Source organism: Lathamus discolor, chromosome 10, assembly GCF_037157495.1.
Source record: "Lathamus discolor isolate bLatDis1 chromosome 10, bLatDis1.hap1, whole genome shotgun sequence".
Lineage (NCBI taxonomy): Eukaryota > Metazoa > Chordata > Aves > Psittaciformes > Psittacidae > Lathamus > Lathamus discolor.
Window position 1 is genome coordinate 6823711 of NC_088893.1, and position 13907 is coordinate 6837617.

At 49.8% G+C, this 13907-nt stretch overlaps 1 protein-coding gene across 1 annotated transcript in view; it reads right to left on the minus strand.

Annotated features, from left to right (window-relative positions):
* Window positions 1-13907, minus strand: part of LOC136020088 (uncharacterized) — a 137581-nt gene that overhangs the window by 7926 nt on the left and 115748 nt on the right. The window contains exon 4 of the mRNA XM_065690816.1: window positions 11499-11557. Within this exon, the coding sequence (XP_065546888.1) occupies window positions 11499-11557 (59 nt within the window). The remainder of the gene's footprint in view (window positions 1-11498; window positions 11558-13907) is intronic.

The window sequence follows — 13907 nt, forward strand, 5'->3', positions numbered from 1 at the left end:
CACCTTCCCACTGATACAATGCAATATTGCAAAAAAAAAAACACAAATGGTCCTAAAGCCCTAGAGATGCATTCACCCTTGTGTGATCAGGTCCCCTGGTCCTTTTCCAGGCCATATGAGTGGATACACCCCTCAAGCTATTTCAGGCTACAACTCCATTCACAGGATGGAAGGTGAGAAAACCCTGTGGCTGGGTGGGCTTTGGGATCTGCATGGAGCCAGTTGTCACACACTGCAAAACTTACTCTAAAGGGAGTCCAAGAGTAGGCATCAGCTCTGCAAAGCTGGCAGCAAACAGTTCTGGGGAGGCTGGATCAACAGGAAGAGGAGAGAAGGACATTCGGTTCCTTGGGACAGGCTGATGGGAGGGCTGAGCACCACAGATGTGCCTGGGAAAGCTCTGGGGATACTGTCAGACTTTAGCCAAGGAGGTTTTGTGGCTGAGGCTACAATCAGCAGCCTGTGCACAGTTAAACAAGCTCCGCTTTCATGTTTGCCAGGTGCCAGCTGTGCTCAGCCGCTGCTCACTGGTGCTGGCACTTCCCCTCCAGAGGGGTCAGGGCTGCTGTCCCAGAGCCCCTCCGGAACCTTCCTGCTTCCAGCAGAGACCTGAACATCTCATCAGCTTCCTGTGCCCTCCTCTGCTCTGACCCTAAATGACCACATCACTGAGACTACCTCTCCCCATTGAGTGCTCTGACAACCACAGCTCTTGCCACCTGCTGGGATACCAGGATCTGCCCCTTGGCTGGGTGCTGCCTCGCTTGGCATGAGGGCGGCCCTGTTCCTGCAGCTGGGAGCTCTCTAGAAGTGACACAGGGGAGTTTGAAAGCCCTCTCCCTTGGAGAGAGCTGAACCTGTTTCCCAGGGCAAGCATTCAAATACCAGGGTACAAGGCACAGACGTGGCCTCCTCCTCCACCGCTGTGGTCCCGGCCCTTACACCCAGGAGCTGCCAGACCCCAAAGCCCTGTTCGGACCCCGAAGCCCTGCTCAGACCCCAAAGCCCTGCTCAGACATGCTCAAGCAGCCAAGATCTCCCCCAGCTCTGGGGTCTCCTGCCGGCAGCTTCATGCTTGAGCTGCCAGCACAGGCACTGCTGATGCCGGCTCAACACTGCATGCAGGGCAGCAGATGGGCTCTTCACCCCAATGCCAAGCACCTCCCTATCCAAGTGCCCTCACTGCCTGTGCCTGTGGTCAGCCCTCACAGAGGACAGGCTCAACACGGCCCTTTTGGAAGTGGGATAGACCCACAGGCACGTCCTTGAAGGATGCATCTGCCACAGTGACCTTGTAGTCAGACTCCCTTTGAAACACATGATCTAAGTGTAGATACATGTATGGATGCTCCCATGTACTCTGTGCAAAATCTTGTCTCAAGCAACTTGTCCAGAGACACAAAGAACCTGTGCCAGGACCACCTGATCATCCATCCCTTCCCCTTCTGTACTGCCTGCCTGATCCATCCCCAGCCAAGCAGGACACTGCTTTCACACTGGTTTATTCATGGAGGATGAATCCAATCACTAATGTAGCAGGGGCTGCCCTGGCATGACCCTACCAACAGCACCACTTCTGAAATACCTGCTGTCTGCTGCGACCCAGGGCATCCCAAAAACTATTTATATCCCTCCTCCACAATGCATGTGGTGGCACGGTTTCAGGAAGGCCAGAAGCAAGGTTTGCCTGCCTCACAAATGGATTTCGGTGCTTGCATGATGGATGTGCTGAGACTACTCAGACATGGGCACTGCTGCCCTGACTGCCTGTTGGGCCAGCCAGCAGCATGCAGGCAACCCAGGCAGTGAGGACAAGGTGGGGACAGCCCTGGGGCTGCAGTGACCTGTTACTGTCAGAAGCAGGGCTGGGAATAGAGCCCCAGGCTAGATCCAATAAAGGACTTAGGAACCTTTTTGCACTAAACCCCATTGCAAACCACAACCCATTCAGCCACCAGTTAACCCCAGCAGCTCCTGCCCCACTGGGGCTGTTGAGGTTTCCAGGTTTTTGAGGTCTGCAGGAAAGCGGTCCAGAAGCACCCCAGTGCCTCCGAGCTGCTGCTCCTGGCTCAGGGAACTGCCCCAGCGTGGTGATAGCATCCAGGGATGGGGAAAGGGAAATCACAAGGAAGTGCCGAATCTCTCCTTTTTAATTGAAATATTCCAGGGGTTTGACCTCTGGTTTGAAAGCAGAGGCCCAGGTTCAACTCCCTCCATGACACAGCAGTGCCAGCATCATATTTTCCACCTCCTGAAAGACTCTTTCCCCCCACCTCTCCTTCAGGCAATGAGCTGCACAAGAAGACAGAAGCTCCTCCTGCCTCCTGTCAAAGCTGCATGCCCTAGGACAGCAGGAATGCACAGAAGGAAAGGCCCACCCTGTGGTCAGGGCATTGACCTTGGAGGTAGCACCAGGACCCCCACGCTCACTGAGCTCCCTAACCAGAGGGCAATTGTCTGTACTCTTGACCTGCTGGCTACGATCTTACCAGTAACACCCAGTCAGTTTCCATCCCAGGAAGGGTGCACTGGTGACTCATGTTCAGCCTGATGCAGCCCTTCTCTGCAAGCATACTGCACCCAGTGCTCCCAAATTTTGCACAAAGAGCCCCAAAGCTGTGTGCCTGCTCCCTGTGATGCAGAAAAGCTATTTTAGAAATGCCTTAGAGTTGCAAAAAATGGTTGAGCTCAGTTGTCTAAGCAGGAAATTCAAGTGCCTCAATTACTTGCAGTGCAATAATCCGGAATTCAGAGGCACATGAGAAAAATAAGTGCTGTAATCTAAAAACACCCCAAAATAACTTCTCGCTTTGGCAGAAGGCACACAGCTGATGACCAGGTCTGGCCACCTTCCACGGCGATAGGATGGAGTTGTGAATCAGAGCTGTGAATCACTGATTCAATAGCGAGCAGCCTGCCCTGCCCTTCTCCCCTGCCTGGAATGGGCAGATCTCAGACCCCTTCTTGCAGCACTGCTGGGGCACTGCTTCAGGGAGGCTGCCTGGAAGGGAAGGGCTGGTTCCTATGGAAATGATTCCAAGGACTCCCTGTTTATAATACAAATGCCATTGACTCAATAGTAGGTTTTTTTTCCTAAAACCCGTCCCCCATAGGAGAGATTTTTTTTTCCCCTCTGTTCAATCCTACTCCACACTTCAAAGCTCAGAAAAGAGCTGGCTTTCATTTCTGGGAACGTTTCCAGCCCCGCTAGGACTGGAGGGAAGGAAGCAAACCCACATTTGAGACAAACCAAGGGATGCAGCATCTTTAGGGGAGGTTCCAGGCATGGTGGACACAGAGCACAGGACAGGGGCTGTGCCAGCACCGCAGGTACAGCCAGTGCACAACCTGCAAACCCCTTCACTAAGCCTCTATGTGAAAATTAGGGAACGCTGAAATGAAAGGCTTGCCCTGCAGCCCTGACACAGCCCCACAACAAGCTGCATCATGTGGTTGCCCCATTACCAAGGACATCTGCTCCAGCAGCACAGAGTGGACCTGGCTGCTTTGCTGACCAGCTATTTCACACCGCCCCAACCACCACATCCCTTTTTAACTCCCATTTCGAGCAGAGCCCAGAATTATTCATTTCCTGCCGGGGTTGCTATGGAGCTCGTCACTATGGCAGCCGCAGGCCTCGCAAACAGGGATTTGCACAACTGCCTGGTGGAGTCATGAAAAAACTGTTTTCCTTGCTCTGCAGCTGGAATCAGGAGCTATAGCAGTGCCACAACAAACTGGACAAGTTGATTTGTGCCTGAGCAGTGCTCTCGGAGCCCCAGGGGCTGGAAAGGGCAGCCCAGCACCCCATGAACCAGACCCCAGCACCCTGGGGTGCCTGTCAGGGCTTCAGGCTGCGCTTGCCTTCAGCAATTTCCCAGGACACCCTCAGCATCCTCCCTCCTCTCTCATTTGAGGCTTTCTGGCTCAGGCAGCAGTGCCCTCCCTCCCTCCCCCCATTCAACACCTCTCCCACCTCATAGCCTGGGTGCCCCCAAGCTTCCCCACTCCAGGGAGGGGATGTGACTGGGGTTTGTTTCTCCTCCCACACTCTTCCTTTTTCACTCCTCTTTGTTCCCCCTGAGCAGCACTCTGACCAGGGGTATCTTCAAACCCATTCCTCCAGCCCAGTTCTGAGGCAGCCCCCCCCCCCCGTCCCCTCAGGCTTCCCCCTCTGCACTTCTGTCTCCTCTCTCCCAGCTGCCTCCAAGTCCTCCCCATCCCCCTTCCATCTCCCACACACAGCTCCAGCCAGAGGCAGCAGCAATAAAATCTCAGCCTGCGTGTTTCCAGGCTGGCAAAGTGACAAGAAAGAGGGAATGGATCTGTCCTCGCTGGTGCTGTGCCTCCTCCGCGCTTAAGGTGTGCTGGGGACACAGTCCCGCGGCTGGGGATGCAGCCCCAGGATGAGCATCCTTCTGTCCTACTGCCACACCAGCCGCCCCCAGCCACAACCCACAGACCACCCTCCCGCCTTCCCCAGCCTCGGAAAACAATGGAATCAGCTCAAAATTGCCACAATTTCCTGCTCTTCTCCTTTCCTTAGCAGAGGATGCTGCCGGCCCTTCCCCCATCACATTCCCTGCCGCTTTTGTAATGCCATTACAAGGGCCTGGATGAGGCCCAGCTTTAAGATCATGACTTTGCAAAGATGAGATTGAAAATGCTATAGCAGGCAAGCGGGGGAAAGATTTGCAGGCTCCCAAAGCACCGGTGAACCCTTACTTCCAGCCAGCTGAGCTGCTGGGATGCTGCACTGCCAGGCAGAGGAAGAACAAAAGGCCACAATGGCTCTAAAAGGGGGACCAGGGGCAGTGTCCCCCCTCCCAGGGACGCTTCTAGCCCTCCTGAATAAGATGGAGCTGAGGGCAGGAATTATTTCAGCCAGCCAATCCTGCCACCATCCTTAACCCACCATGAAGGATATTTTGAGAAATGCTTTGGAAAGGCTATTGTGCCTATTTGTCGGATCCCTGCACTCCTGCAGCCGGCCATGGCATGTGCTCAGCTGTGCAGGAAGCAGATGGAGAGAGAAAAGTTAAACTAATACACATAGCACCTGCTAAATTACCTAAAATAATGTTTCTATACATAAAGCAATGATGATGAAACTGCTGATATTCCAGGAGCTTTCCAGAATGAGAAACATGTTCCATTGCTAGGATATTTCCCTTTCTCCATAAAAGACTCTCCAGCTTTTGTCCAATCTGACAGGATCCAAATAGCTCTGACTTCAAGGGCCTTGACAAATGCAGGTAAAGGGATTATTGGCCTAGGATGGTCAATAAGGGAAGGAAACATTCAGCTGAAGTGGGGTACATGAAATAGAGAGCCCAAATACTGAATGTGCTGAGATTTGGGCTGTAATAAACAAAAAGGTGAAACCCGTAAGCAGAAATGCTCACAGGCATCATGCACAGCACAATCAGCTCAATGGTATCCTGGCTGTGGAAGTGGGGTGGGACCAGGACACATCACTACAAAACCTCCAGCTTCCAGTCCCAAGAAGTTGAAGGGCTTTTCCCCTGGCTCAGCTCTGCAGGACGAGGGGAAAGGAGAGCAGTTATCCACGGGGAACGCCTGCTCCCAGCATCAAAACAGCTCCTGCCTGTCCCAGCACCTGAAAGCCACTCCAAAACTTCACCCTGGGGCTGCAGCCCACGCTAGGAGCAAAGCCGGGCTCTGAGAAGTCTCCTAATGCTTTAAAGCAGCATCTGCTCTGCAGCATTTGATAGGAAACCACAGTCATAGAATCACAGAATCATCTAGGTTGGAAAACACCTTTATGATCCTCGAATCCAACTGTAAACCTAACACTGCCAGGTCCACCACTAAACCCTGTCGCTAAGTGCCACATCTTTTAAATGCTCCCAGGGCTGGTGACCCCAGCACTGCCCTGGGAAGCCTGTTTCCATGCCTGAGCACCCTTTGGGGCAGGAATGGTTCCTAATATCCAGTCTAAGCTTCCCCTGGTGTGGCTTGAGGCCTTTTCCTCTTGTCCTGTCACTTGCTACTCAGGAGGAGACCAACACCCACCTCAGTACCTGAACTCTTTTCAGGTAGTTTTAGAGATCAATGAGGTGTCCCCTCAGCCTCCTTTTCTCCAGACTAACACCCCCAGGTCTCTCAGCTGCTCTTCATAAGACTTGTGGTCTGGGACCTTCACCAGGGTTCTTGCCCTACGTCAGCCATGCTCCAGCACCTCAAAGCCAAGAGCCTCTGAATGTCCTTCAACCTTTCCTATTTCAAGACCCACCAAGGCAAAACCAAACCTGGCAGACGCAACCATCTGGCCCTTGCTGGGCTTCTGTGGTTCCAAACCATTCTGTGATTCTGTGAATGCAAACCAGGCAGAAGCAGCAGTAATTTTAGCCCAAAGGCTGCTGCACCTTTTTTGGTTCACCTGCAAACACGTGGAACTTCACCTGGCAAAGCGACCACCAGTGCTGGCTTCAACCCTTGAGTGCATTTGCGATAGTGCATTTGGGATGGAAACCTGAGGATTACAGTTATGTCCTAAACTTCCCCGTGTGCTGCTTCTCTTGACACTGTCAGTGGGAATCCTGCACAGCCCAGAAGTGCCAGCAGTCACTCCTAGGGCTCCTGGCCTTCCCTGACTCACTGTGCACCTCACTAGCTGCATGTTCTGCAGGTGACCCTGTCCTGAGGCCTGTCTCCTGACTTCTGCAGGCTGCCCAGCATGTGCCCATTTTCACCCGTTTCCAGTGAAAGAGTGAACAGAAGGCAAATCCACCAGCATTTCCCTATACATCCCTACTGGTGCATGTGTGCATGTGCTTTATAGCACTTGCTACTGTGTCCACTATAACATTACACAAACTTGCAGTATAAATTCCCAAGGCGTTACAACACCCACAAACTCCCCTATGGCTGCTGGGTTAGCACATGTTTCTTTTTAAGAAGGATGTGGTAAACCTTCATCTGTGGTCAGTTGTCTTTCTGCTGTGTATCCTCCCCTGTGCTGTGTAAGCCCATAAACGTCCATGTCTCCCTCTCTCTATCCTCTGCCCCAGCTGCTGCATGCTCTGGGATGTCCCACAAGACACACACATAGAGGGTCCCATTGGCAGAGCATGTCCTGGTACAGTGGGGTGTCATGCAGGACCTCCTAATGACACCAAACATAGACCAGAAGCCCCCCAAGCTGCAGCCACCCTTTGGTGGTACCTGCATGCTCTGAGGCCCAAGAATGCTTCCGAGAGCTTTAAGCACCATATTGGGGCACCTTTTTCCCCTCCCTCACCACACACAGGCAGGCTGCTGCTAGTCCTACAAGCCCAACTTCTGGAGCTGTTGTGTGTAACCCAAACAAAAAACCCTCCTTTCCTTTGTGGCTCTCTGGTGGGCACTGCTGCAGCATCCCCACTGCCAGCCCCAAACCCCTTCTGTTGCACTTTCCTTCCTCCCACTGCACAGGTAGGGGATGATGAACCTCACTATTGGCTGTGTTGGGGCTTGGAGGGGGAGTCTGCCTCGCAACAGCACTGGAAAGCATTAACACAAGGAGATTCAGGATTGGAGGGGATAAATAGGGGGGAGGTGATGTGTGTGAAATGGCACTTTGCATCTTCTTTGTATGCTTTGCTCCTCCCTCCCCTGGAGTGACCAGGGATTCTCATACTGCTCCTCACCTCCTTTCAAGTCCCCCACCATGGTCTCTGGTGTGCCTCCTGCCTATGATCTCCCTCTACCTTGCCAAGAACATATCAGTTCTTCCCAGCCCTGGATGTCTCACCCTTCCATGCCCACCTGTGAGCAATACAGAGCCCTCCCCACTCCTCCAGGCAGGAAATCCTGACTTGATCCTGGTGTTTTCCTGCATAAACCATCACACAGAGATCAAAACAAAGCTGCCGGGGTCAGGCAAGTATCGAATATGCGGGGCACAAGCCTGGTCTCTCTTTCTTTGGCAACTAGTGACAAAGCAACAAGATAGGTCCCTTGTACCAATCCCAGTCCCTGCATTCTCCCCCCACATGCCACCCCCACTCCCCCCCCGGGAAACCCCAATGATCCCAAGGGATGTCCTGCAACACTGCCAGACTGTATGTCTACTTCACTTAGGACAATTCATTGCTGTAATCTCCACTACATCCACTGATCTGATTTGTCTGGGAATAGCATCTGCTGCTTGGTATCATTCCGTATTCAGCCACATTTGCCCAGAGACAGCATGGGTGTTTCTTTGTTTTTAGAAAACAAAAGACCATCATTAAACAAATTCACTTATATCTATCCTCCTGTTTTTCCCCAACAAGATTAATTGAGAATTGCTCTACTCAGGTCTGACTCGCTGCCACATTTTCAGAGAATATTGGCTGAGCTCTTATTTCCTAAGCGTGTGCACCAGAGCTCCCCTGTGCTTCAAGACAAAGAACAAATTCTCTTTGTTGTCCCATAACAGCAATATATGGGATCGAGAGACGGTCCCTTGCTGAGCTTACCCAGAGTTTTGCCTGGTTCCAGGTGCTCAGAGACATGTGAGATTTGCTTCAGTGGGCAGAATTATGCTGAGAAAAGACAGAATTGTTCTTTCTCCAATTCTCATGAAGACAGCAAAGGAGAAATCACAACATGTGTTTAAACCTGCTTTCTGGTTTAGGGTCAGTGCAGCACTCCTTCTGGGATCCATTCAAACCACAAGCCTAAGCTGTCTTGTCTTTATTGCTATTTAATTTGGGTCAGACAAACAGCTAAAAGCATGTCCCGTTTTTACCTTTTCATCTAATAGGTGGCCTGCATTCCCCAAGCACCAAGCAGAGCCCTGCAGTTCAGAGGGCTCATGGTGTGAGCTAACATTGGAGAGAGTAACAGCGGGCAGGACTCAGGCCCGCAGCCTGTTTATTATCTACACTACCAGTCAGTGCCTGGGGAATTCACACACTAGACATCAAACCGCTGGGAAGAGCACGACGGGGAGCAGACTGCTCTCCAGGATTTGCCTGTTTGATGTCTAGGAAGACATCAGGGATGGGCACTGAACATATGATACCACTTTCTATTTCCATCCTTTACTACTGTGGCACAGGTTTAGAATAAGAACATCTCCCTCAATTTAACTTAAAAACAGGATAAAAGAAACAAGAAAAATAAAAATATTTTTTCAATAAAGACAGCTGTTCCATTGCAAATGTGGCATCTGCACACAGGCATGTGGGGAAAACAGCAGGAATTAAAATCCACTGAGTTATTTCAGTACCAGCCTATGCCTAGACAAAGCCCTTCTCCAAACCCAAGGGCCAGCCTGGGCAGCCCATATTACAGGAGCCCCTAGCACAACAGCACCGACATGAGCTCCTAGCGGCTGTTTCAGGGACTGCTGTGGGCACCCAAGTCTCAGATCATCAGGGGTAACATCACGGCTCATGCAGCAGAACCAACACATTGGGTTAGTTTAGCTCTCTGAGGCTGTCTTTCCTCCTGCCCTCTCTCTTCCCACCCCACATGCTGCTGCTCCCTCTTAGGCACTGCGAAGGGGCTGGAGATGTAAAGAGCTTTAGGCAGAGGCTGGGGTGAGGGTCACTGCCCCATGACCTGAGAAGAGATTCCTGTCATTGAGTTAAGTAGGTCTGGACTGCAACAGATCTGTGCCTTGATGAGCACCAGCATGATGCTAGAAGAGGGGGCAATAGAGCTTGCTTTGATGGAGCTCATTTACTTGCTTCTGTAACAAAGCTATTACAGCAGCTCTGGTGCACTTCTGTATTGAGCTTTGCTAATTGCCATTGGAACTAGAGCATAAATGGGTAGACTTTTCCTAATTAAAATGTTGTCAGTGATGGGGAACTCAACAAACCTCTGAGAAAACTATTCCAGCAATGGCCTTGTTTTAAAGTCCATGGCTGGTTTCTAGTAGGAATGCTTTATCTACTTCAAAGGCTCATTCCATTTTAGCCTTGTCAGCTAGAAGAGCCTAGTAACAAAGCTTAGCCACTGCAACAAGTTGGCTATAGCAGACTCTTCATTTTCTGTTAAGCTAAATTATCAAGCCAGACCCAGGCAAAGACTCAGACACAAGCAGCTGCCACATATGTTTTACTGCAAATTCCAACACTAAAATCCAAAACCCAACACTCCCTGTGGCACCATGTAAACCTCCACAGGAGCTGCCCAAGTGGCCACCAGGAATGACAAAGCACAGAGGTATGAGCTTCTCTCTTTTCCACAGCCAGCCAAGGAAGCACATTATCTGAATTTACTCCTGACTGCTCCAAGGGTATAATCCTTCAGTTTGCCACCCCAGAACACAATGTTTTCACATAAGTTATCCTGGAGGTAGTTTCATCATACACAATAACTTCTGGTCTGGTTGGAGTATACACAGAGGAAGGTGGACTCCAAGTTTTAAGTCCTTTCTCACCCTGATGGTACTCTAAGTTCACCCTTTGAAGAGGATCCCTGCCTCTTGCTTATGGACCAGGAGGGAAGACAGGAGAGGTGAAGGGCACCTGCTCAACATTTTCTTGTCAATACTTTCTCACCATGGGCCAAGAAAAGCAAACAGCTGGGCCAGAGGCGAAAGCACACAGTCACGAGAGGCGTACTTTTGGGAGGCAGGTCTCTGCTCTGCAGCCCCGGCTTCTTATCTTTTTGACATCACACGCAAAAACTCAGCCATGGCTTTGACAGCAAGACCAGACCTTGGGAAATAGCCTTCCTGTGAGCCTCCTGAACCATAAATTTCTTCCTTAGCCTCCCCCTGCCCAGTTTCCCAGCTCCAGTGGGAAGCATGGAGAGTGTTCCCCACCTGAATGAACCATCCCATGTTGGTGATTGCACTTCCCAAGGAATTCAAGAAAGGTTTCAAACTTCCCAACAGAGTTGGATCCAGGGGTCCCAACCCTGATTCAGCCAGACTAGCTCATGGGAGAAAGCACACACAGCAGCATTTCATGAGGGACTTGATCTTGCTGAGTTAGATGTGGCTGGGACACATTTCTCTAGAAGGGCCTTTGGGGACCTGGGGCTCAGCCACCCAAACTCTGGCTGCCACAGGGGCTAACATAGCCAGAGCAGGCAATACCCTTCAGCAGCACAGAGCCTGAGGGTCCATGACTGGTAAAGGAACCCATGGTGATTTCTAGTGGCATCTGTTCATGGGGAGGAATCAAGATTTTGGACTCAGAATCTAGTCTAAATGCTCAAAATATGTTTCAGAGAAGAAACCTTTCTCTGTGAAGCATGCTTTCCAGTCTCCAAATCATCTCAACTTTACCTGAAGGTCCCTCTGATTCCTGACTATCCTAGAGCTGTAGACACCAAAACCAGGCACACCATTGCAAACAACAGCTCACACCACCACAAAACAGAGCTGGCACAGAAGCAGCACTCTTTCTGACTCTTTGGCTGGACAATTCTACCAGTGACAGGGAACACCCATTCTCAGAGCTACCAGTATAGGACTTTCCAGCCCTGAAAGTGGGATGCAAAGGAAAGAAACATTCACCAGACATATACATGAAGACAGAGGCACTTACCCACTGGTTCCAGGTCTCTGGGTCTGAGAGAAGCGCCAGTCTGTGTTAGGCTGAGCTTGCTGCAAAGAAAATAGAAGAGTTTTAGTACCTCGGTTCTCGATTTGAAAATGAAAGCGAACTGATCCTGGATTATTTCAGTGTGGAATATCAGCGTGTTCCTTCCAAGTAAAGCAAATCAATTAGAACAAAAGGAAAGCTCCCCCTCCTCCTTTCTTGAGGATTTCTGAAGCAGCATGAATACTGAAAAGCATGAAAACTATTCAGCAAATAATCTTCCACAGCAGCTCAGGAAACCAGGCTGTGAAAGAAATGAAGCATGAAATAAACTGATAAGAGCATCAATTCAGCAGGAGCAATGGTACCAAAGTAATGAGCTTGGAGGAGCAAGAGAGTGGGGGTGGTAGCTGATACTGAGAAAGATGCTTTTAATGCCAGAAGGTAAAATGGAAACAGACCTTCCTAATCTGTCCTTCTTCTGTTCTTAAAAAGGCCTGACTGAGATCCTGATCTCACACGTTGTATTTGAATAACTTTTCCTAGATGCTGTGCCCTCAGAGCATTACAATATTTTTCTGTCCACAAAGAAAAAGAATGAACTTCCGACAGCAAAAGAAAAAAGCATTATTTGTTTAGGAGACACAATCAACTTTGGACACAGCAGCACACTTCATTAGTAAGCCCCCGTATCACTTTCTGCCTGTGTTATTTCACCATCAAACAATGGACATTTTGTAAATAAGGAAGGACATGAAGCAAGCTTGTATATTCCTGTTTGAATCACGCCTTTGTGAAGAGCACTAAATAGCAGAACTGTTTGCTGTCTGGAAGACACATACTTCCGAGAATCATAATCTCCTTAATTAACTTCAGAATGATAACATGCGACCTAGAAAGAATAGCATTTCTCTCAGTTACCTTCAAAATGAGCAGTTCATCATCCATACAGTGGAACAGCTATTTTATAGGATTATTCTGCTTGTACATGCAATTACTTAGGAAAAGTGAAGATGGGTAAAGCTGACCTAGATTTTGATTTAGTAAATGTGATTTCATTAATTTCTCCACAGCTTTGATGATTCTGATGGAAGAATATATTAGAATAAATTACTCCCCTAAAATAGAGGCCCTATTGGTACCCAAGCGGCATGCAAATGAAGCTGTTTAAATACTTGCCCTTCAGATTTGAGATACACATTTCTGCACACACAGTTCTGCACTAGATAAGCCCTTCTCAATCTGTATTTTGAATTCCTGTCGTAATTACCACTTTCAAATTTAGGGCAGGCATTTATGACACAAAATTACTTTACTTTTTATATCCCAGCATCATAAAAGCTACAGCTAAACACAGTCACCTACATCCATATTTAGACACCTGAATATAAATGCCTGTAGTCTCTGCTAGCCCAAGGGCACGTAAGGTCACCAAGATGCTTGCAAAAAATGTCACTATGTTCAGTGCTGAATAGTGAATTCAGCCCCTTGCTCAGAATAACCAAGCTGGAAAATGACCCCTTGCCAGGGAACAATCAGTATTTAACAACACTTTGGGGGTTAAGAAAGGAGAAATATCTACAATACACCTCTCAAACAAAGCAGAAGCAGCACCAACAAACTTTGCTTTCAGATAATCTTGTATGCCATGCAGAATCATAGAACCATAGAATAGTTTGGGTTGGAAGGGACCTTCGAAGGTCATCTAAGTCCAATCCCCCTGTAATGAGCAGCGGTTAAAAGAATCAAAAAGTTAAACACCCCCAAAATCATATTCCTGACCATGCTGAGAATCACTTCAAAAACAAAAGAGTACGAACGGGGCTAAGGCAAAACTCCAGCTCTACAAACACACAGTCTCTGATTTTACAGTGCTGCCCACCCCCTTCCCCACTTCCATCAAACCGAGCCAAAGCTTTCACCTGCCACTTCCCAGGAGGTGACAGTGACACATGTTCCCTGAGGCCACCTTCTCAGGTAGAAGGACAGAGAACAGCCAACTGGCCTGGATATTACCAACCATTGCATTTAGCAGACAGGACAGCAAGAACCCCCCCTTTTCTTACCCCATCGCAGGGACTCGCTAAGGTGCTGGTCACCTGCTCATAGGCAGCCACAGTCTCCGCAGTGCTAGAATGGCTGAAAGGTTTTACAAAGAGGAAATCACTCTGGTCAGACATGGGCGAAAAACAAGAGGTGTAATTCTGTGCCTGGGAGGTCAAGCCCGCTCCTCCCACGTCCAGGTACTTGATGAAGCCATCTGGCTTCATTTGCCCACGGAAATGGGAGGCAGGCTTGCGGCCAGTCCCTCGGCAGCAACCCGCAAAGGTCCAGCTGGCAGTGCCAGCTTTGAGACACCGGGCAGCTGCCACAGCAAACATCACACAGGACACAAGGGAAATGGACACCAAGGAG